Raw genomic sequence first — 24785 nt, forward strand, 5'->3', positions numbered from 1 at the left:
GCAGCCAAGCACCAGTCACAACAAGAGCGTCCTCGCCCATCCCCCACTACACCTCTTTTTTGCTTGTCTGGTCATCACTAGCCATGGATTAATGACACCCCACCCCCTATCCTTTGCTCAGTCATTCAGACTGAGAAAGTCAACAACAAGCTTACATCATCAGTGCAATCTGTGTTTTACACATTTTTTGAAGCTGTATACATAATCCATAATATAATTCTATTCCCCAGTTTTATCAGCGAAATTAATATCCTGAAAGCGCTCATCCTGTATAAAATATCAAGGATTCACTTGAATGAGAAATGGATGCTCACTGTGAAAATTCACAGTGCATCCTCTTTGGCTGTGATCAGTCACTGCCCCCATTTAGTGGCAACACTGCCTCAGCCTTTTCCTGTGTGAGATGATGACATATCATGAAATCCAGAATTGGGGACCATTAAATTTGTTTTACAGCACTACCAAGTGTGCAGTGTACTCCGTTAATGCTTTGTTGCAAGGGGTTTCTCTCACTGTCAAAAATATAATTATCTCTGCTGGGAACAAACAGTTTCTCATGGTTTGATGGTTTGTGCATCATCGCAAACACAAGAAAACCGAACATCACCCACAACATCAAAATAATATGTCAGTTTGTGAGACGAACATTTTAGCGTTGCAAAAATAGCTTTTCAACAGTCATTGCACTTCAGCTAGGTCTTCAGTGATAGTGCAGCAGAGATACAGAATTTGTTTGCAATCAGATGGCAAAAGTGTAAAAGGTTAGACATTATTTGCATAGCCTTTTTGATTAACTGTTGTTGAGTGATGAATTTGGCTGTTTCAGATAATGGGTGCTACTGCAGTCCACTGATTTGTTACCTTTGCTACCACCCAGTCTCTGAGCTGTTTGATCCACCCACTCAGTTATATCAGTGCTCATCTGGCCCTTTGTCAGCATCTTTACAACTTGTCCACCAGGGACCTCTCAGTCTAGTGGGTGATCGAATGTTATGTTACAATGCACTGTTATTTCTTTACACTGAGCAAAACTGCCTACTCTACGGACTCAGCTGTAAAACCCCAAGGATTGAGCTTTAAGGTCATGCACACTTCACAAAACTGTTCTGCAAAACTGGTTTCAGTTTCAGTGCTGTTTGCCTCCATTGTTCCATTCACTGGTGATTTCCCACATTCTGTCCCTTGTTTCTTTCTCCTCGAGCCAGGATAAACAGAAATATGTGCTCCATCACTCCCACTGTGCAAGGGTGTTTTGGCTGCCAGTGAATAAATGCAAAGCAAATTCCTCCTCCGATGCCAGGCTTTGCGCAATATATGATTCACTCTAGGGGCAAATATTGTGAATTAACTTACCTCATTTCTGTGTAAATTCTACTCACCTTTTTTTCTTTCTTTTTTTTACGTACAGCATGTGCACATAGTGTATTCTGTAAACTAAGAGATTCAAACGATACATGTCAGAATCTCCAAATGTGTTTGCGTTGGTAAACTAAAATATCTCCATAGAATTAGATTAGCACTGTGTCCCTCTTTAAATGTGGGGCCACGAGGGGTGTGTGAGACAGGGACCTAATCTGCAGGACAACAACACGAGGTTGCTAGGGATGATAGCACAGTGGCAACACTGATGAATATGTGCTGTACCTGTTGGCATTGTGTAATTGCTTGGATACAGCCACACAAGTGGCAGCAAGCTTTATCGAGTGCCTTAGCAACTGCAGTTTTGCCTTTTTATGTGTGTGTGTGTGGGTTTGAGATTTATGGTCAGATTTGTGACCATATCTTTTATTCTAACAAAAAGGAACAATAGCTGGAAATCAGCATTAAAAAATACAAACCTCAGTTGCAAGCGTATAGATGTAATAGCGACTCCGAAAAGTTGATGATTTCTGTTGTCCATATTTTCCCCAGAGATGTAGTTTTCCAAAATAAAATATATCAAGCACGGTGGCAAATATATATCGTGTATATTTGTGCTTTTCAACTGGGAAAATGCTTTCTTACATCACCCATCACAGTGATACACAACAGTACAGGGGACACTTCATTCAAAATATTGATAACACACTCCACCTGTATGTCAGATTGCAGTGATTCTCAAAGGACTAGACTAACCTCACCTAAATGTATCACGTCTAAGGTAAAAGTCAGCTCATATGCATCATTTACATGATGCATTATGTGCGCAAGAGGATGAGCGACAGAATGAGGAGGAAAATGGAGCATAAGAGGGGACTGCAGCTCAGCTTCACTGCCTGCTCAGCAAGAGCTATTTTTAGATCCTGAGAAACAAAGAAGCAGAATCGCCTTTCATCCCCTCTGTAACTATGTTGTTTCACCTCCAAATGTGGTACTCGAAGACATTGTGGACTTCTTTGTAGCTATGTTTAGGCCTATCCTCAAATAAATACAGATGCCTCTCCATCTGCCCTTGAGTCTTTTTTTTCATCCCACTATATTTGTGCAAGTGTTTTCCTGCCGTCCTCCTGTATGCAAAAGGGATGTTATTTTTCTTCAAGGCTGAAGGCCAGGGTATAATTAAAGGGGAACACATCTGAGCCAAGATGAGGAGAGGAGCTCTGGAGTTTGTCAAAGAGACTGGCTTTCATTATACTGTACTCTGGTCAGCACAGGATGGGTCTTGGAGAAGGTAGTTAATGTAAAGTGCCTCACAGTGCACACTTCCAGCAGGATATGATATGATACGAGGGGAAACCCACCATCTGGTTTGACTAACACTGTTGGGGAAAATCATACTTCATTTTCAAAACAAAAAACATAGTTGAAGAAGAAGAAGAAGAAGATAAGGAGAAATGGTTCTCTCTCTCACTCTCTCTCTCTCTCTCTCTCTCTCTCTCTCTCTCTCTCTCTCTCTCTCTCATATTATATATATTATATTCTGTTTGTTGGACATTTACTATTAAAGATGTATCTTCATATGTTACATAGGCTACATATATACATGTACAGTATGCATCGTTGTCCATAAAATTGGAATAATGATGTTTTCAGACACATTCCTCTTTTTTATTCCTATTATAAAGGTTAATTGTGGTTTAATATTCACAGCGATGTGTTTGGAAGAGATTGGTCAATAAAGTTTTGAGAAGATATACAATTTATCTAACAAGAATAAATCACATTGTCAAAGTCATTTCATGAGAAGAGGTAAAAAAAAAAAAAAAAAATCTTATTTGTACTTGTACTTACTGGGCAACAGTGTACATACCCAACATACTGGAAGAATTTATTTACTAAAATTGAAGCATCAACCACAAAAAAAAAAAAAAAAAATCATCAATTTGATAATCAGGTGCTAGGGGGCTGTCTGATTAGCAGAAAGCCCCCTTCTCCCTTTATTCTCTCTCCAGTTTCTGAGGCTGCAGAGACACCTTGTGGTCATGTGTTGCAGAGCTGTCTCGCCGTCTTTGAAGTCAGGACTTTCAGGTTGCCCATACATACTGTACATTTGTAACATGAAAAGGCAGAAGTCTTTGAAATGACTGCTCCTGAATTCCTCTGTGGTTGCCTGCAACAAACATAGCAGCCGGCCCTCAGCGCAACCACCCAGAGCCAGATATTTGTGGGTACAGTCGAGATTCATTGTGCTGGAGGAGCAACTCATTTTAAGCATGACGGCATTGTACAGGGAACTCATATTACGAACACAGGTATGGCAAGCATCCTGTTCACTTGGGGGTAAGAGTTTAAATAAGAGGTAGCCAGCTGCTGTCCCTGGGAGCCCAGAGCATGTCGGGGAGCCACTGCTGACAGTTGTAGCCCAAAGTCTGGATTATCATAACAACCTTTGGACAAGAGGTAGGACCTCACAGATCGGACATATTACCACCACCAATTCAACTCGGCACTCACACACAAAAGCCGGGGCTTATTGTTATTTGAATGTGCAAAGAAAGAGATTATTTCAAGCACCAGGGAGAAACACAGAGACCGTGACCACACACACACACACACACACTCATACACACAGCTCCAACCATGTGCCTAAACATGATCAAGCACACAATAGAGGGTAAACTCATAGCACATGGCTGGGATCACAGAAGAATTTCAATTTTTTTTACATGTCTCAAACTTAGAAACAACACAGATTTTGTGCAATTCTTCATCTTGATGGAATTATAATTTGATTTTTTTTTAATGGGCACATGCTATTTTTCACTCCGAAGCACAGCAAGATGGTGAAACAACTGTGAAATATGCATTATAATAAGTATTGGGTATTGACACAGCATGCGTGGAATAATAATAAACAGCATGTGCAGGAAGCTTATGACAGGCAGTTTAGTATAGGCTGTGCTTTACTCTGAGGTCAGCGTGTGCTGCCCAGGTAAGTGTTTACTGCTTTCATATACTTCCGTGGGGCGCTGTGCAGTTGTGCAGTGGAGCATGTGACCCTTTTTTTTTAAGGCACCAAACACTGGGACACCTGACAGGGAAGCAATAATCACTGGAAGGACAAGGCAGAAAATACATCCTGAGACATTCTTCTTCAAAGAGCATGCTGATAGCAGCAGGCTTTGAATTCCACACTGCTGTTAAACACGCAAGGTGAACGTAAACACCTACTAAAGCAAAAAGTGGATCAAAGCTGACTCCCCAGATTTCAGGTGAGATACAAATACAGTCAGATAAGACCTTGGATGAATTATGAGTCAATGGGACCTCCTGGCACAGACATGCAAAAGATTATTTTGTCCTCAGGTACAAAACTTCCCCAAACCATAACAGACAACATGATTGTTTTGGGTCTATTTTTGTTTTGTTGTGCCTCATTTGGGCCACGTAGCGTCTTTTTGTAACATCATTTTGTGTCTGTAGTTGTTTTTACATCTCTTTGTAGATGTCTCTGTTTTTCTGTTTGGGTAAATTTCACAATTGTCTCCTCGTGGTCATTTTGTGTTGCTTTTCAGTTTATTTTGTAGGTTGTGTTCACTGGTTTTGGTGTTTTGCGTCTTTTTGGTTGTTTTATATCCATTTACAGGCTCTTAGTGTCTATTTGTGCCCACTTTGTCACTTCATGCTTGTTTTGCATCTCATTTTGTGTCTCTGTGTACTTGTGTTGGGTCTCCTCTGATGACATTGTGCGAGTAAATCAGAACTCTCAGATGCTGCTGCTGGTTGAAAACTGAACTTCAGACTCTGATATAAGGATGAGATGAAGAGATGGCCTCGGCCTGACCCATGCAGACCCCAGGGCGCAGGCACATGTATGAGATCGACCACATGGTCGATCACATACAGTAGGCTACCATATTGGTTTATCACTCATTCAGTCACGCTTTCGGTCTCACAAGATAGGAAAGAGGCAGCTGGAAGAAATATGAACCAAGGACACACCCATAAAGGCTATACAGTAAGGTAGCTGATCCTATCTGCTTCTGGCTCAGGCTATGAAATTCATTAAACTGATAATAGGAAAATCTGAACAATATGTTCCTGCTGGGATAAGCAGTTTCACACAAGTGCCGGCTGTTGGAGCATCTCTTCAAACACACAAAGGCAGTCTGCTTCATGTGCCGACACTGCAGACTCAGGAGCTTTTTAAATAAGCAGAGATGTGAGGAAGGGCACAACTATATTTAAATTTTCAAGCTGGTGACAGTCATTCAGAACCATTTTTCATCCCGTGGCTATGATACTATTTCTGATTCCCTTGGGTTGTGGCTGTGTCACTTCAATACTTTTCTGGAGCTTCATGAGCAGATAAGGCCAGCCTATGGAAAATGGAGGCTATACGTGTTAGATTTGGAACATTTTGTTTAAATGTTTTAAATTAGCTTCCTTCATTTGAAGCTTACATGGAAGGTCATGCAAGGTCAGGCATAGTGAGACTGCCTGCCCTACATATCATTAAGGACAGCGTCACTGTCCATTCCTTATAAGTTATTATCACCTGCCACTGTAAGCCCAGCCTCCGTGGAGTGTGAGGTCTCAAAACCCTTTAAAATCCTTTGCTTGGCTGTAAAGTAGACACAAGGGGCAAGGCTCTATGTCTGAAAGTGTGTGTCTCCATGTTTAGCCGAAATCAATACAGTTATGTGTGGAACTTGAGGCACTCGATGGGGTAATGCTCAGTGTGCTTTTTACGGAAGAGAAAAGTTGGAAAGTTGTAAGACAGAGCAAAAAAAAAATTCATGTAAGTGTGACTCTTTGTTGTGGGTACGCATGCAGTGGTGTGTGGAATGTTTAAAGGAAAGCATGAATGCAGATAACATTTATGGTTTTTCTGCAGATGTCTTGTGTCATGACGGGGGTTGCCTCACAGCAAGATTTCCCCTAAGCAGCTGGGAATGTAATACAATAAGGAAATTACTCGTCTAAAAGGAACTTGTTGGCTTGTTTTTCGGCAATTTCGCTTCCAGCTCTCTGGTGAGGTCATCATCCCCCGCAAAAAACAAAAATGTTAGAGAACTGAATAATGGCTACAGTATGTCCAGAAATACAAAAATCTAAGCCTTTCTCTACTGATCATTCTGCTTCTGAAGGGGAGTCAATAAACAATAGGACTTGATTATTGACTGGCTCATGACGGAGCACATTTTTGATACCTGACATTATTTGATATGAACAAATGACCACAATAACACAGCCATGTAAGCGCATTTGTTCCAAAGTGTGCTTTTGAAAGAATCCCTGGCAATCTCTTGAGTGGGTTTGCATCGACCCTCACCTTGATTCTAACCCTTAGCCGACCCAGAGTCAATTCTTCATAATGTCTCAGTCGCCCATTCATTTGCATCTGAATTAAGGCTAATGTTATTTATGGTACCCAAAGCTGCATGTGCAGTATTGAATACAGTGCTTGTTTTCTCCCAATTGTAGGACCTGCAGAGAACCAGAGGAGGCAAATGCAAGGTGTTGACAGCTGAAGAGTTCAGGATACAGCAGGTAGGCTGTTCTCTCATCGTCATTAACATCTTTCATCTGTGGCTATCTGTCATCTTGTTTACCCTTTGTAGCATTTTCTTTGTGTTCAAAATGAGATGTTTACCCGGTGAAGTCCACCATATCATGGGTGCTTCCTGTCCCAGCACATCATAATCCTCAGATAATCAGAGACTGCTGTGTGTGGGGTTGTAAGGAGACGTAGGCTATATTATTCTTTCTTTTTGTACAAATCTGGACATCTTAACTAACAGCAAATATGCACCAAAGGTACAGTATGATTTGTCCTTCTCTTTGTTTTGTAACCCACCAGCTTGAGATTTGTGTTGCAGTCGTTTCTGATCCTTGTAGTGAAAGTTAATGTCAGTGTAAGAACTCCTTTGATTGATCACAGCTATATATACAATTGGTTGTAATTCCTCCCAGGTCTTTTCAACAATCGTTCCGTTCGTCTTCTGTGAGCAAAGGAGGACGTGGATCATCAGGAAAGATGTTTTTTGTGGCAGGGGCCAGAAATGCTGCAGGATCGGGGGGAGGAAATGAGAGGAGGTAACAGGTTTATACCATATCAGGCCTGAAAATTGACTTAAAATACTGAGGTTAAAAGGGGATTTACATGCACTTTGATTTTTATGTCTCTTAAATAATGATTCCTCCTATTATACGACTTTTCCATCATCATTCAGGTCAATCTACCAGAAATTCCGTGAGGTGGATTTATTGGATAAGAAGAAGACGGTGACAGCCCTGAAGCCTGGTGAAGATCGAGCCATTTTCCTTGGACTTGGAATGATCCTGTCATCAGTCATGATGTACTTTGTGCTGGGGATCACCATATTACGCTCATATGCAGACAGGTACAGTCCTCTTAAGTCTGTTTTTGACACCACATACGGGAGTTAACTTTGATATTCCTCTCAGGACATGTTTTATTCAGCAAATGTGCTTGTTGACAAACTGTTTTGGTGCTCTCTCATCCTGAAAATTGCAAAAAATAAATACTTCATGAAACCAGATTTTCAGGAACAAATTGTAGCCCAAACCAAGTTGATTTACTGTGAACCCCCCCCCCTTCAACCCACCTCCCCCGACACACACACATAAATGCTTTTTGTCTCGTTTTTGTTTTTCCATTAAATTTGATCTTCGTTTAAATGTCAACACAGTGTATGGACAGAGGAGGGTGTGTGTATTGTTCTCAACTCCACGGTCACAGCAGACATGAACTGTTCCTACAACTGTGGGTCAGACTGCTGGAGAGTCTCCAAATACCCCTGTCTGCAGGTCTACGTGAGCGTCAATAACACGGGCCGTGTCAGCCGTTTATCTCACAATGAAGAGACCCAGGACGCCAGCTCTGAAGTGAGTACTGCGCCAGAGGGAAAATACAGGGAATTACTGAACCGTTTCAAATGTTTACAGCGTCTGTCAGATGTTGGCCTGGTTATAGATGTTCTCTGCTCTTGATGCAGAACATTTTAGCTGATAGGATTTGGATTTTTTTTTCCTCTGGTCAAGCTAAAAGATGATATGTGAAAGTCAAGAGCCCCAATCAATCGCCAAAGCAAAAAGTAGCCTATGACTGATTGCTGTTGAGATAAACCCAGTGTCCTTCAATCCTGTCCTTGCAGTGTTTCTACGTGCCCAGGTGTCAGAAGGACACCGTTGCCATGCACACCATGATCATGAACATCTCGGAGCGACTGAAGGTGAGCCAGCAGGTCCCCTGTTACTACGACCCCGGCGAGCAGCAGGAGACGGTTCTCCTGACCCGGCTGTACGACCACCGCGTCGTCTTCCACTCGTTGCTCTGGCCCTCCTGCATGCTCACAGGGGGGGCCCTCATCATCGTGATGGTGAAGCTCACACAGTATCTCTCCAGGCTGTGTGAGGAGATAGGGAAGATCAAGAGGTGAAATGCGTGCAGCAGCTGCGAAAGCCAAACATATGGCGCTTCGGTGATGGACATATGACATGAAAGGGATTGTTTGAAAAGAACAACCTTGCTATGACCTCTTGCAAACTTTCCCCTTCAGCTAAGATATTTGGAGCAGCTGACTCTCACTCCGGGCTGAGGATGTGACTGTTTATAAAAGTGAACTGAATGTTCCGAGGCGGAACCTGTCAGACACATAACTCGCTGTTATACAGGGAAAAGTATGGTTGGATTTTTGCATGGTGTTACAGCATTGTAGACTGTTCTGAAGTTCAGTGTTTACAAGGGAGTTTTTTTCTGCCTGTAAACTGGTTAATATGAGTATGAGCTTGTTATGACACTTGTATGATAATACCAACCTATGACCGAGAATTTTCACAAACGTTCCTATTTTTTGATTATCAGATGACTAATAGCCTACACAATGACCAACACAACACACACACAAATATGAGACGATGCAAGTCAATTTTTCATATACTTGCACATGTGCAACCAGTACATTTGCTATTTTTCTTTTAACACTGGTAAAACCTGGGAGGGAGAAACTCATGAATCTGGAATCTGGCATTACAAGTGAAAGGCCAGTGTTTGAGGATGATGAATGAAAAGGTGAATAATAAGAGAAATGTGAATATTTGCTTTGCAATTTATGGTTTGTGCCCTTAAATTTTCTGCTTGTGCTCCTTAAATTTTAAGTTAGGGGCCACTGTGCTCCTAGTAAAAAAAAAGTTAGTCTGGAGCCCTGACACTTTCAGTAGGCTACAGCTATTAATGCATCCACCTTCATCCACTCCTTCTGTCATAGTGATGAGTTTACAGTTGCACTGCATCACCCACTGTGGCTCAGCAGTTGTTGACCAGTTGCCCTTAGGATATTTAGAAAGCACATGACAAGCAAGGGCTGAATAAAATGTTTTTCAATGATTTATAACAATTTAATCTGCAGTAAAACACACAGTGATATGTGATAGTGCTGAATGGATGATGGTGGGTCATAATTTTCAGAGAATATCCCTCTCCTTGTCTTGTTTGCTCAACCACTGAGCAATGGGCATTTATTACTTCTTTACTGATCATAATTCCTCTGCCTTATTTCCACTGAATTCCATTGTTGTCATGTAGTTTTATCATCACAGTAGCTGGGCTGTGTAGAAACAATAAAATGCATTAGGCTATGTCTAAATCTACATGCATGGCAGACTTCTAATCAATCCAGATTCTCTCTATTCTTCTGTGGTAGACACAGTGTGCTGTGGTAATACACCATATATCCTGTGGGGCTGCACCACGTGCTCAAGTGTTATAATATTATTGTAGTGGCCTACTCAGAGGCTTGTGTGGTATGTGACAGTTTCACAGCATCAGTGTGTAATTACCACAGGTTAATTACCTTAAAAAACACAGTGTGACGGTAAATCCATGGTGTCCCACAGGTTATATCATGTATTAACACATAATTACCCTTACCTGTGTATTGTAAGGTCATGGGATCATGTTCCAGTGATGATGACAGAAATAATTATAAAATTTAAGGGCCGGGACATCCATCCATCCAACCACGCACATGCTGCATTAAGAATTTGCTCTGGGCTCTGCGTATGACTGTAACAACACAACAACTCCGACTGTGTTTCTTTTCCCCCTCATGTGCTCTTTTAGTGGTATTTCTCAATAGGCGTTTCATCTCCCGTCGAAGAAAAACAGTGAACAAGCGGTTTCCCGTTAATTCCCCTGTCTCATCTCATGACAAACTGTCCTCCACACCAGCTAAACTCACACTGTTGTTGTGTGAGTGAGAGAGAGAGAGAGAGAGAGAGTGAGTGGGAGAGGGCGGTCCATGATGATGATGATGAGCCTGCTGCTAGCCGTCCTCGACCAGGGCAGCTAGCCGTGTGGAGCTAACGTGCTGCTGCTACCAAACTGTGTTGTGTTGGGGGTGTTTTCTGGACAGCACGATGAACAACATCATGAAGTATTGTACAGCCTTTCCACGACAGCGTATTGACAACACCACCGGGAGATAGGGACGTGTGTTCTCCCTCCAGCAGCGGGACTGTCCCGGCCCGTCAGCACCATTGTGTGGATGAAGTAAGGTGGGAGCAGCTAGCCGCCTAGCACCGCCGCTGCTCCACACTCACCGAGCGGCGGGCGCGGATGGGATTTACTCGGCTAGCCGCTGCTGCTAATGACTGTGCTGACTGGCTCCGCGGCTAACCGGTTGGCGTCAGCTAAACTGACACAGGTAGCGATATATATATTTGTTTTTCTCTCACGTTATGTTGTGTGTTCGCCTTCTGCAATGTTATTTAAAAACACCCACCACACGACAAACTTATGTGGTCGCAGCCCGACAGTGTGGCACCGTCACTCTCACAGCAGCGGCTCGTATGTGAGTCCAGGTTTTCATATTTCAAATGACATTGATCTGCTGAGTGAGCCCGGCTAGCACGGTTAGCTAGTTAGCCGACATGAATAAACAAATAACACCTCATATTACACCCACCAGGCAGTAATACAGTGTTTTGACTAGTCCAGGTCAAGCCCGGGCTAAAAGCTAAACCTTAGCCGCGTTAGCCACAGTTCAATAATGTGTGGGAAATTCCTGTTAGCTAACAAGTTTGTTTACATGAATGTTGAAGTCCTTTCATTCGTCACCGGTGGATTTGATCAGTCCGTCATCGCCCTCTGTTTTTCCTTTCTTTTTGTTACTCACTGAGCCTTAGTTTAAAAGAAAAAAAATATGAAAGTGAAAGGCTCTTATCTGCCTAATTTAGTGACAAGTGGTGCGGTCATTAGCTTCAGTGCTAACGTTGTAATAAACAAATGAACGTCATTGACATCTTGATCGGCTGTAAAATGAATCGTCACAGTTGACGTAAATGTTTTGCCATTATGTGTCAACCTGAACCAACGTATCTTTTACATTAGAGCAGTGGTGAACTCAAAACACCAAAGCAATACACAGTGGTCCTACAGTTATTGTCCTAGTTTGTAATTACAGACTGTTTAAAACTTTTGGAAACCCATCTTAACTTGGGAGTGTATTTAACATTTACATATTATGTTCATACAGATCACCATCACTGAAGTCAAATATTTACCACCCGCATTTTTGTATGGTTGTACATAAGGCAGTGGTTCTTATATCATTTTCTGTTTCCTTCTTTCTCGCAGTTGGTTGACATCGCTCATCTGATAATTACCAGACTCTGAAAAGAGCAGATTTCCTGGCACAACCATGCCTCCCAGACCCTCCTCCGGAGAACTATGGGGGATGCACTTGATGCCCCCCAGCATCCTAGTGGACTGCCTTCTGCCAAATGGCATGATTCTCACATTGGAGTGCCTCCGGGAGGCCACACTGATCACAGTCAAGCATGAGCTTTTCAAAGAAGCCAGGAAGTACCCTCTTCACCATCTGCTGCAGGAGGAGAGCTCCTACATCTTTGTCAGTGTCACCCAAGAGGCAGAGCGGGAGGAGTTTTACGATGAGACCAGGAGGTTGTGCGATCTCAGGCTCTTCCAGGCCTTTCTCAAAGTTATTGAGCCAGTAGGCAACAGGGAAGAGAAAATTCTCAACAGAGAGATAGGTATAATCCTTGACATGTTATGCAGTTACAAAACAACACACTAACTATACAGTGATGTACTTTGACAACCGTTGGCCTTGGCAATGTCATTAGCCACAGTGAGGAGGATTAACATAATACCAATGGATTTAGCCGGTCACAACATATATTATGCCATGATGTAATTGCAATGCATTATTATTTCATATGTTAATATTTCTGTTAACGCATTCAGAGGTTAAAGGATTTGCAACAATTTTTTATTTTTTATTAATCACTTGTTTCTCCTCGTAGGTTTTGCCATTGGAATGCCCATATGTGAGTTTGATTTGGTGAAAGACCCAGAAGTACAAGACTTCAGAAGGAACATTTTAAATGTTTGCAAAGAGGCTGTGGACCTCAGAGACAGTAACGGACCCCACAGTAGAGCTTTATACGTGTACCCTCCCAATGTAGAATCGTCGGTAGAACTTCCCAGGCACATCTATAACAAGCTAGATAAAGGTGAGGCATTTTACTGCACGCTCTGGCCAGCACTGCAATAAAAATATCATAATATTCTTTATAAACATTCACATTTTTTTCCATTTTATATTTTCTCGGTGGATGGAAAATGATAACCAAATGTTTTATTTTCTTTCTCTCAGGTCAAATCATTGTGGTCATCTGGGTTATAGTGTCGCCCAGCAATGACAAACAGAAGTATACCCTGAAGATCAACCATGACTATGTGCCAGAGCAGGTGATTGCAGAAGCCATCCGTAAGAAGACGCGCAGCATGTTGCTCTCCCAGGAGCAGCTGAAGATGTGTGTGCAGGAGTATCAGGGAAAGTACATCCTCAAAGTGTGCGGCTGCGATGAGTACTTACTGGAGAAATACCCTCTGAGTCAGTACAAGGTAATCTAATTTATTCTCAGCTTAGCTGCATCTGATGCTATTGTACTTCTAGGGGGAGCGATCCACTTCATGTCAAATTATCATCTAATTCAAACACGCTTGACATTTATGACATGAAATGAAATTTATGTGAAAATCTGCTGCCCGTTGAATGTGCTTCTTCAGGAACACGCCATACATATCACAGGATATAAAGAACAAAATGCTGGATGTTTCAGTTATTGCTGAGTTGTAATTGTAAAATCCAATAATATATAATATACATGTTGACAAACCTAGTAATCGTGTGAATTCCTTTTTAAAATGTCAAACAGAATGAACAGTTTCTGAAAGTCACAGTCACAGCCACTTCAAAATGTCACTTTCTCTGCCCTCGACAGTATGTGCGCAGCTGTATCATGCTGGGACGGATGCCCAACTTGATGCTAATGGCAAAAGACAGCCTGTACTCCCAGCTGCCCATGGACAACTTCACCATGCCGTCTTACGCAAGGCGAATATCCACAGCGACTCCCTACATGAATGGGGAAACAGCCACCAAGGCTCTGTGGACTATCAATGGAACGCTGAGGATCAGGATACTGTGCGCCACTTATGTCAATGTCAACATCAGAGACATTGACAAGGTATAAATGCATTAGCGCATCCGTGTGGTGCTGTGACTACCTTGTCTGTTTTCTTCTTCAAAGATTCTCTGCTTTGTTCTAGTCTGACTAAGATAGATCCTGACTGAAATCTCTCATCTCCATCACCTTGGAGCTTATCTGAAGACAATGTCCTTCATGTGATGCATCCAGAAAGACTTTAACACTCAGTGGATGAATATATTAATTTGCTGTTCTTGTGACTGCTCTAGATCTACGTTAGGACTGGGATATACCACGGTGGAGAGCAGTTGTGTGACAATGTCAACACCCAGCGGGTTCCCTGTTCGAATCCCAGGTAGTACACAAAGAAGAATGGTGTTGTATACTCGGGGATTTCACTCAGATTTGCAACAGTAATAGTATTAATCGTGGTAACGGTTGTTTCCGTGTTTATTTTCAGGTGGAATGAGTGGCTTAACTACGACATGTACATTCCAGACATCCCCCGTGCTGCCCGACTCTGTCTCTCCATCTGCTCCGTGAAAGGGAGGAAGGGAGCAAAAGAGGTTAGCAGTGAAAGGCTGAAATACTACATCGAAGCTATTAAGTTTGAGGTTGATGCGGTAACACTACTGTTTGTTTATCGGAACAGTAAATTTGGTTATCCTGCTAAGGAGTTGCTGCAGGTGCGCAGAAGAGGATGTTATGCTTGGTTGATGCATGTGACTGACACATTAAAGGTCACCCATGAATCACCAGCGGAAAGCTTTTAATGTGCATTGGCAGCCGTAGAAATTGTTTATTTATCATATAAAAAGTCATTCACAATGTTTTAATGACTGAAAAACACACAATGGCCTGTGAATTAATGAAATCTTTAAAAAATGATGGGCTGAAATGTTGCTCTAAGATCCTTGAACGTTAAGATGCAGCTTCGTCATTTGATGAGTCAAAGCGCTTAACAGTCTGTTAACGTTGGTTTCAAAGTAAACAACTTCTTGTGTTCTGCGCTGCACCTGTCTGTTTCATAGCCCAGAGCTGTTTCCTGTTTAATCATCTTCATCTGCATCATCTTGCTGGTATTTTCCTGTAGGAGCACTGTCCTCTTGCCTGGGGCAACATCAACCTGTTTGACTACACCCACACACTGGTAGCAGGGAAGATGGCTCTCAACCTGTGGCCTGTTCCACACGGCCTGGAGGACCTGCTCAACCCTATCGGCGTCACAGGCTCTAACCCCAACAAGGTGAACTGCAAATGTCAGCTTTCTGAATATAATGCTTACTCAGTGTTTGTGTTTGCAGCAGTGGATCTCTTATTTTTAAGAGCAAATATTGAGATGATTGATTGGTTCTTAATGTAATAGTACTGTCCTTGGATCTACCCTGGAGGTGTTTTTTTTGTTCTGAATATAAGATTTAATATATAATTTAAAATGTAAGTAAACAGGGACGATTTCTTTCTTAGTGATAAGGATCAGAATGGACCCTCATGAAACATTAAAGAGCAAGTTAAACTTTTCCCTGCAATTTTAAGTTGTATAAATATTATTACGCTTATGTCTGCTACGGACCTTGTGTAAGCCTCAGGGCCTGGTTTTAATCGAGTTGTAGAGTTTCAGAGCTGGATTTAAGCTGCCTAGATTTAAGCAACCAAGCTTCTTATCCCGCTTAATTAATTTATCATTGTTCTTTGAATGCAATAAACACTTTGCATGTCCTTTCCCTTTCCAACTCTCTTTCTCAACATGTAGGAAACTCCCTGTCTTGAGCTCGAGTTCGACCATTTCAGTTGCCCTGTCAAGTTTCCTGATATGGCTACCGTTGAAGACCATGCAAACTGGAATATATCCAGAGAGCTTGGCTTTAATTACTGCCACACCGGTTTGGTAAGTTGACAGGCATTTTTCATTATGTCTTCTGCTTCACTTAACATATTGGTCATGATATTTGATTTTCATAGTGAGCTGCTGTCACATCTTAGTGCACTCGCCTAACAGAGAGGGACGTCCTGTCATTGTTTTATTCACATATAGGTTTCTAGTGACATAGCACAAGTCCCTGTACACGTCAATGTGGGGTCAACATTGTTTAGTAATTTTTTTATGAAACTGTGTTTCATAGAGTAACAGACTGGCACGTGACAACCCCCTGACTGACAGTGACAATGAGCAGCTACGGCAGGTGGGCACCAGAGACCCGCTGTCTGAGATCACTGAGCAGGAGAAAGACTTTCTGTGGAGGCACAGGTAATGTGTTTGTGTTAGTAAACGGTTATATATGGGTGTGAGGCTTTATTAGGGGTCTTTTCGGTTCAAATCTTAGCATCCTGTTATCAAAAAACCATTTGATTACACAAAAGTCCTTCTGCTTTCATAATCACCTAGATATTATGAAACCAATTTATTTTTATCTCCAAATTGCTTCCAGACAAGACTGTGTCAATATGCCCGAGATCCTTCCCAAGATCCTCTTGGCTGTGAAATGGAACTCCAGAGATGAGGTTGCACAGGTAAGCTCGGGTTTCTGTGGCTGACACGCCTTTGTTTTGAAGGACATCACGTGGTGTAGTGGATATGTGCTCCACTTGGTTGTTGTACTAATGCAGGTCAGCTGATCTTTGTACCGATAGTGCACAATAACACACTGTGTCATGCACTGTAGGGTTGTTTGAATTGAAAATGACTATCTTTCATTACAGATGTATTGCCTTCTGAAGGACTGGCCTGCTATCAAGCCAGAACAAGCCATGGAGTTGCTGGATTGTAACTTCCCTGATCCAATGATCAGAGACTTTGCCGTTAAGTGCCTTGATAAATATCTAACTGATGACAAACTTTCTCAGTACCTCATTCAACTAGTTCAGGTGCGTTTCATCTTTATTTTTCCATGAATATGTCAGTGAATATAGTGAATTATAGCGAGTTCTTCTGCAAAGATGTTTTTAAACAAATAACAATGTTTTTGTGTTTTCTATGTTTACAGGTCCTTAAGTATGAACAGTACCTTGATAACCCACTTGCACGCTTCCTGCTGAAAAAGGCACTAACCAATCAGAGGATAGGACATTTCTTCTTCTGGCATTTAAAGTGAGTTGTTTTTTGTTTTTTAAAGGGGCATCATTTAGTAAGTTAGAGCTGTGTGTGTGTGTGTGTGTAACTTAAAGGTTAAATTCTTGTTTGAATGTCACTTAATTATCTTGTCCCAAATTATGTTGAAAGTTCTCTAAAAACATGTCAGTCAGTGTTTAGGATACTGAGAGTCTGAGTACGGTATCTGTGGAGGCTCGCAGACATTTTCCTGTGGGGTACAAACAACCTTTTAATGTGTTTTTCTTTTCTTTTTTTTTTCTTTTTTGCAGGTCAGAGATGCACAACAAGACAGTGAGCCAGCGGTTCGGCCTGCTGCTGGAGTCGTACTGCCGGGCCTGTGGCATGTATCTGAAGCACTTGAGCAGGCAGGTGGAGGCCATGGAGAAGCTCATCAATCTCACTGACCTCCTCAAACAGGAGAAAAAAGATGAGGCACAGAAGGTAATCCAACAGCTGTTAATTTTGATCCAGTGAATCGTTGAGGTTAATCTTGACAACATCTGGACCAATCTGGCCAGAGCAGTGCCACAACGAAGTAGAGCTGCCTTCAGTGTGTTTTCCAGCTAAAAATAGTTAAACTAAACCAGGGTAATACGTGCTGAAAAAATGGAGCCATCCCAACTGTAATAGCCAAAGATTAATGCAGAAAATAAATACAGAAATGAAATGAAAGCTGGCACTTAATTAAAGCATAGTTCCCAATATGGCCAGGGGTGAAAATAAGTGAATTATTGCTACCTGTGCTTTAATGTTGGGATGGTACATTTAACAAAATCTTAATTTCCACAGAATTACCATTGGCATCAGCTCCCCTTGGACTTTTCTGTTAAACAGGAATGCAGTTTTCATGTACTGTTTTATTCTAACCGGCTGCACTGTGCTGTGCCCTCTTGATGTTAAACTGCTGTTAATGAAGGTAGACACTTGTTATAGATGCTTCACAGTAAAAGCCTTTTAGTGAAGTGAAATATTATGCGATCTGAGCTACCGGAACTGTCACGAAGAGAGGATATGTTGAGTTTAGTTAAACATTACAGCAAGTGCACATTAATGCAGAACCAGAAGACAGGACATTAGTTACTAAAATATTAGAGTGAACTCATAAATCGAGGTAAAATAGGAAAGGAAAACGACAGAAAACTAAATGCACTGGACACTTTTGCAGACTTGCAGACTAATAATACAAAAAGCTTATAATTTTATACATCAGACAAAGTAAATAATGTTAATCATCATCTCCAGTTTTGGGCTACAGAAGGTTTTAGCCGCTAACTAATTTGCTAATTGTCCAAGATGATATATTAGTTAGCTAGTGAACAAGCTAACTGACTTAATGTATCCCAACTCAATATTATCTGATAACTAACAGTTGACCATCAAAACTGATAAATATCTACTCTGCTTTCTAGATCAGCCATAGGTTTCTCTCGATTTCTCTCGAGCTATTATCACTGGTTTATGCCAAGAGCTCTGACATGGCCACTAGAGGGTGCATGCATTTACCCCAAAGCCCTCCTTGAAGCAGCATTACCTCACTGTGATAGGTTAATGATTTTGCTGAAGAAAAGCAGCAGTAAGGTGTCTTCACTTGCTGCATATTCACCAGCAGCTCCAGCAGCTCCATGTCGACTAACTGATACTTGTGTTTATCTTCTCCAAGGTTCAAATGAAGTTTCTGGTGGAGCAGATGAGAAGACCTGACTACATGGATGCACTGCAGAACTTCACCTCCCCACTGAACCCGGCACATCAGCTGGGAAACCTCCGGTACATCTATACTCTCTTGTCTAACTCTGTCCTCTTAGATGCTTGGCATTTAATGTTTATTTCCTCTGCAGGTGGTGCTCTTGCCTTTCCCTCTTCAAGGCCAAAAACACTATCAGTTATATAAAATATGTGTTTGATTTTGTGTGTATAAGTACATTTGGGACATGATGTACTCGCTTCGCTGCTCTGAGAACACAGCCTCATTTGACACTAAGCCCAGTCCACATGACTGGGTGAGGATGAAGTAACGTATGTACTGTGAGGCATAAGTGCAGTCAGAATTAATGAGAACTTTAACGTCCTCCTTTCTGTAGTTTTTGCTCCTTTTAAAACACATCCCTGTGTTTTTCAGCCTCGAAGAATGCAGGATGATGTCATCAGCCAAGAGACCTCTGTGGCTTAACTGGGAAAACCCAGATATGATGTCAGAGTTGCTCTTTCAAAACAACGAAATCATCTTCAAAAATGGAGATGGTGAGTTCTGCCTGTGTCTTCTCTCCTACTTCTCTCTCCACTTCTCTGCTTCACTACCCCTCTCTGTCCATCCTTGCCTCTGCATCTCTCTCTCCCCCCTCTCACACACTCCCTCTCTCTTTCTCTCTCTCACACTCACACACACACAAAGAGCATGTAGCATAATTCAGTCTAAGCCTGCAGGGCGGCCCGTGGTACACAAACACAGCCTCATCTGTGCTTTTTAGACAGAATTCCGAGTCACGTTATTTGAATCACACTTTCCCGCAGCTGCTCGTGCACTTTGCTGCACCATCTTTGACCAAACTGACTTTGACAGCTCTGCACCATACTGCATCATGGAGTTGATCAAAGAGCAGCTAAGCAGCTAATATTCACTTCACTGTCATCCACCTCCTTGTCTCTCTCTGCCTCCGCAGATCTGAGGCAGGACATGCTGACGCTGCAGATCATTAGGATAATGGAGAACATCTGGCAGAACCAAGGCCTTGATCTCAGGTAGGCCCTTCACTTCACCATGACAGCAGGATGCAAGCGCACATTAACAGGCGCTGGACCTTTCATGTTCTGCTCTCCATGCTCAAATGCAGATTAGTGGCAACCCTTTGCCAGCCACCTCAGGTCATTTAACATAAAGTCCATCACTGCTGCCCTCATTTTCTTGCCTCTCTGGATTGTTTTCTGTCCCTCCTTTCACAGGATGCTGCCGTATGGCTGCCTGTCTATCGGTGACTGTGTGGGCTTGATCGAGGTGGTGAGGAACTCGCACACCATCATGCAGATCCAGTGCAAAGGAGGCCTGAAGGGGGCGCTGCAGTTCAACAGCCACACACTGCATCAGTGGCTCAAAGATAAGAACAAGGGAGAGATGTGAGTAATTCACTGCTTTTCTATAAGGAGTACAGATGGTTGTGGTGATACATAATGACTAATATGAGCACTAACACAGCTTTTCCTTTGTTTTTGTTTTTTGGAGTAAAGGTAAAGTCTCTCTCAGACTAAATAATTTACCTTTTGTTTGACTCTCAGGTACGACCAGGCCATAGATCTGTTTACACGGTCGTGTGCAGGCTACTGTGTAGCAACATTTATCCTGGGCATAGGAGACAGACACAATAGCAACATCATGGTCAAAGATGACGGACAGGTAAAGATAACATGTGGCATTTTTTCCATGTTATGTAGACACTTTCTTTTTGTGGCGTTTATAATGATTTCATTTTGTATTTTCTCTTGTTTTTGCAGCTGTTCCACATAGACTTTGGCCATTTCCTTGATCACAAAAAGAAGAAGTTCGGGTACAAGAGAGAACGTGTTCCCTTCGTGCTCACACAGGACTTCTTGATCGTTATCAGCAAAGGAACTCAAGAGTGCACCAAAACGAGGGAGTTTGAAAGGTAACACCAGCAGTCGATTTGAGTTTGTTATCATGGGATGGAAAGAAAAATGATCAGCGAGTTCGTAAAAACACACAAAGCTTAAATCTGGTTATTTTTCTATGGCTTTTTGAGATTTCATAATGGCAGAATTTCCCACTTGACCGTACTGGTCTGTTATTGTTTTCTCTCTGTCTCTACATATCCTCACCGCCTCCGTCCTGTTCCCTCTGCTCCTCAGGTTCCAGGAGATGTGCTACAAAGCGTACCTGGCAATCCGGCAGCATGCCAACCTATTCATCAACCTCTTCTCCATGATGCTGGGCTCGGGGATGCCCGAGCTGCAGTCATTCGATGACATCGCTTACATCAGGAAGACCTTGGCCCTGGACAAGACGGAGCAAGAAGCCCTCGACTACTTCATGAAGCAAATGAACGACGCTCACCACGGCGGCTGGACTACCAAGATGGACTGGATCTTTCACACAATCCGCCAGCACGCCATGAACTAAACTTGCAACTAAGGAAAGAGAGGAGCAAAGGACTAGTAGCAACGATGGCACACTAATAACCAAAAGAAAATGAGAAGCAAGAGGTATTTTTCCCCAAACACAGCAAGGCCTGGTTAATATTTCTGCCAGCATATGACTCTGAAACATAACCTGCCAGCGCACCACACAGCAAGGGTGCTCAGAAGGGCGTATTTCAGGGACATGATGCCTAAATGCTCCTGTTCCTACAGGGGTCTGAATTTCTTCTCCCTGCACTACGAACCCAAGAAGGCAGGGTGGAGTTAGACTTCATCTGTCTTCTTCATAGGAACTGAACAAGTGTAATGGACCTCGACTATTGGCCTTCTTCATGCGAACCTGATGTGGGCAAATTTTTATTTTATTATTTTTCTTTAATTCCTTTCAATACATCTACAGTCATCAGCATTAAGAAAGGAACATCATGAAGTGGTTATACCATGAGCACAGCTGGCATTTTCTAAATATAAACAGACTTATTTCCACTAGCTATTTTGAACTGATGAAGACGGGGGGAGTTATCGGTGCGCACAACCCAGGCCAGCTGAGACACGGTGACGGAGGCCTGGCAGGTGCGCACAGAATCACAGAAAGAGTTCTCTTTGCATCGTACAAACAATCACCAATACTCTAAGTGCAGGTCTGACAGAGGACACGTTGCTGAACACACTTACACACTTTTAACACTTTCAAAGAAACTGAAATAACTTGGTTATCTGTAGCCGACAGACGACATGTCCTTAGTTTAGAAATCACACCACGCCAGGTAACTGACTTTTGTACAGCGGTATATCCATAGACTTGTATGCATTCAGTGCACATATTCCTTTTTTTGAGTCTATTTTCTACTGAGCCAAAGTACTAGATGTGTAACCCCACTACTCAGCAGTCTTATTGTAAAAAAAAAAAAAAAAATAGTCACTACTATTCCAAGTCTCATGTGTACTCATAGCACTGATCTCTGCAGTATTTGTGTTTGTTTTTGTTTTGTCTATCAGTATTATTCTGTGTCAGCTGTAGAGGCACAAATGTTCGTCATCGACCCCATGCAGTTGAAACACAGATGGACTGCAGAAAAGCCCTCCGATGGCTGGCTGCATGACTTATCATGGATTGCTCTTTCATTATTCAGCTGACTAAGGTGAGAAACGCAGTGGAAAAGGATGCGTAGTGTTCCTTTTGTATGCTGTGCTGTTACACTATGCAAGTTGTGATCCTAATATGTACTGTATACTGCAAAAAAGAAAAAAAAAAAAGAAAGAAAGTGAGAAGTCGATGTCGAGGCAGAGAGCAGAACGCATCTCCCCTGACATGCTCACACAGAGAAGTGTGTCTGTGAACTTTGTACAGACAGTACATGGAAGAAAAAACAAACAAACTGCACAGTGCTGCACTGTAACAGTATGGTCTACTTCTTCCCAGCAAAAAGAACTGTGAGAAACGCCTTTCCACCCTGCCTTTTGCTTCTCCTTACCAGGTTTCTATGTGGAGTTTCGATCTAAGCCATCCGTAAAATGTTTGAGATGTTTGAGCTTTGCTAGCGTCTCCTTGTTCTCAATCACACACGACATGATTATTTAAGACAGACTCTCTCCTCACATTCGCCACACGGTCCCAGATCGCCACTTTAAGGTAAAGAAAAGAAACCGAAGTGAATTTTTTTGAAACCTTCCAAGTGTCTTCTTCCCTTACTCTTTCCTATGATTGTCACCCTTATGTGTGAAAGAATAGTCTTTGCAATTTCGCTCACTGCACAGACACATAAGAGGTCAGTAAATGTCCTAGCTTTACCAAATGATACCCAACGGGGCGGTTTCCTGGACACTTTAGTCAGTCTGAAAGTAGATTTTTTTTGTTGTTGTTGTTGATTTCTGTTCATGGTTTAAAAACTGCTCAGGAAACCGATCCTACCAACATGCATGTGCTTCTGTACAGGATACAGAGCAGTGGGCCGGACCCAAACTCCCATCGACCCCATAAACTTTTATGGACGAATTAGCTAAATGATGCTTTTTTTCCCCTTTGTACTTGTACTGGTTGTTTTCTGTTTCTCACACTGCATTATGCATGAGGTCCTCGAATATCTACTTTTTTTTTTGTTTGACCTAATGTTGTTTACTTGAATTTCATGTATAGAAATGACCTTGTTACTTGCGTGGGGTACAACAAAGTCACAATGAAGGTTACAGATACTGATACTGCTACTATGTGTGCAAATGCTTTCCTTGAATAACTACAGAGGTAATATATTTTTGTATTTTTAAATGTACGCAAACTCATATATGTAACTGCTAACCAAAAAAAAAAAAAAAAAAGGAGGAATCAGTTATAACGTGCGCCATCCTCATATGAACCCAGTAGACAGCTTCTAGTTGTTGAATCGATATGAATGACAAAGCAGAGTTGATTTGTTGAATGAAGGACAAGGACTTGATGCTGTTGTCAGAGTCTGGTCTTCATGTCAAATGGAGATCCGGTGCCCTAAGTAGACGTCTGTAAGCACAATAAGGAGGAAGAAGCTACCCTGCATGTTTTAAAAAAAGAACCAAATTCATATGTTAGTTATCTATCCATCTGTATATATCATAAAACCCTCTTCAGATATTTGTTTTAGTCATCCTCATATGACCATGTCTGATGATAAACTGTATGCATCCATTTATTGTACTGTTGAATAAAAACATTTCCCCCTGTCTAAATAGATTATTTTATTACGTTGTTCGGTTTGTACATTGTACATTATCAGGCTGTCTGCTATTTACAAGGCACGTTTTACATTGTTTTGCTTCATAATAAAAATTGACAGTAGGCTATGGGACAAAGCTTGAGTCGGTATGTAAACAATCCTTCATAGGCTTTTTTCCCCCCCGCAATCTAGTATTTACAAACAAGTTTCAGCAGGTGAACTATGTAGGTGTGTATAAACCAGTGTTTTTCAACCTTGGGGTCGGGACCCTATGTGGGATCGCCTGAAATTCAAATGGGGTCGCCTGAAATGTCTAATTGATAAAAAAAGAAAAATTACTGATCAACTTCACTAATTATTATTCTTTTTAAAATTATAATAAAAAACACCACACACAATCTCAAACAACTGTATTCTATACTGTCACTTTATCGAATATAAATTGACAGGGTTCCTACGCAAGTATGGAAAGTATGGAAAAGTATGGGATTTGATTTTATACATTTCCAGGTCTGGAAAAGTATGGAAAATGGAAACTATTGTATGGAAATAATAATAATCTTAATATTTATCTGGGTTTGGTCTCATCTGAAGTTATTTGGGTTAATTATTTTGTATGCGCTATTGTACCTAGCTACAATCTCCAGGAAATTATTTGGTGTTTTAATGAAAACAAACGATAAATTGCATGCTTTTTTTTATATTATGCACATCTATTTACTCAAATATTACAAATAACTTGAATTGTTTTACCGGGAAGTCTGGAAAAAGTATGGAATTTGGAAATTTCAAATGTGTAGGAACCCTGAATTGAGTTCCTATAAAATGCAGCATATAAAAATAGCTGGCACATCTCGATTGACAGGGTCACTCAAAATTTGTGATGTCAAAATGGGGTCACAAGCCAAAAAAGGTTGGGAACCACTGGTATAAAAGCTGATAACTTAAAGGTCTACACT

General features: G+C 41.7%; 2 protein-coding genes across 3 annotated transcripts; both read left to right on the top strand.

Annotated features, from left to right (window-relative positions):
• Positions 1-7399: 7399 nt before the first annotated feature.
• Positions 7400-8825, top strand: LOC311000000 (calcium-activated potassium channel subunit beta-2-like; the record flags this gene model as incomplete). Its single annotated transcript, XM_083990635.1, has 4 exons — positions 7400-7458; positions 7596-7766; positions 8076-8271; positions 8541-8825. 4 exons carry the CDS (start codon positions 7400-7402, stop codon positions 8823-8825), a joined length of 711 nt encoding a protein of 236 aa, XP_083846761.1.
• Positions 8826-10726: 1901 nt separating this feature from the next.
• On the top strand, positions 10727-23818 carry LOC311000387 (phosphatidylinositol 4,5-bisphosphate 3-kinase catalytic subunit alpha isoform). 2 transcript variants are annotated; one of them, XR_014596086.1, is made up of 22 exons: positions 10727-11090; positions 12023-12438; positions 12712-12921; positions 13065-13315; positions 13696-13941; positions 14172-14257; positions 14363-14468; positions 14996-15148; positions 15656-15790; positions 16026-16150; positions 16332-16413; positions 16603-16767; positions 16887-16990; positions 17263-17434; positions 18654-18760; positions 19113-19234; positions 19654-19732; positions 19934-20104; positions 20264-20381; positions 20480-20631; positions 20852-21205; positions 22139-23818. XR_014596086.1 is itself a non-coding variant. In XM_083991083.1 (21 exons), the coding sequence occupies exons 2-21, from the start codon at positions 12087-12089 to the stop codon at positions 21120-21122; spliced, it is 3207 nt and encodes a 1068-aa protein (XP_083847209.1). In that variant the 5' UTR covers positions 10727-11090; positions 12023-12086; the 3' UTR covers positions 21123-23818. The 2 variants fall into 2 exon arrangements, 1 of the variants encoding a protein (XP_083847209.1); XM_083991083.1 differs by having other exon boundaries at positions 20852-23818.
• Positions 23819-24785: the final 967 nt, after the last annotated feature.

The sequence above is a fragment of the Trachurus trachurus genome (genome assembly GCF_905171665.1).
Source record: "Trachurus trachurus genome assembly, chromosome: 17".
NCBI lineage: Eukaryota > Metazoa > Chordata > Actinopteri > Carangiformes > Carangidae > Trachurus > Trachurus trachurus.

Coding starts and splice junctions, on each gene's coding strand:
- LOC311000387 (XM_083991083.1), top strand. CDS start 12,087: ATGCCTCCCAGACCCTCCTCCGGAGAACTATGGGGGATGCACTTGATG. Junction 13,942..14,171: donor ACATCAGAGACATTGACAAG/GTATAAATGCAT, acceptor TGACTGCTCTAG/ATCTACGTTAGGACTGGGAT. Junction 18,761..19,112: donor CATCAGCTGGGAAACCTCCG/GTACATCTATAC, acceptor TGTGTTTTTCAG/CCTCGAAGAATGCAGGATGA.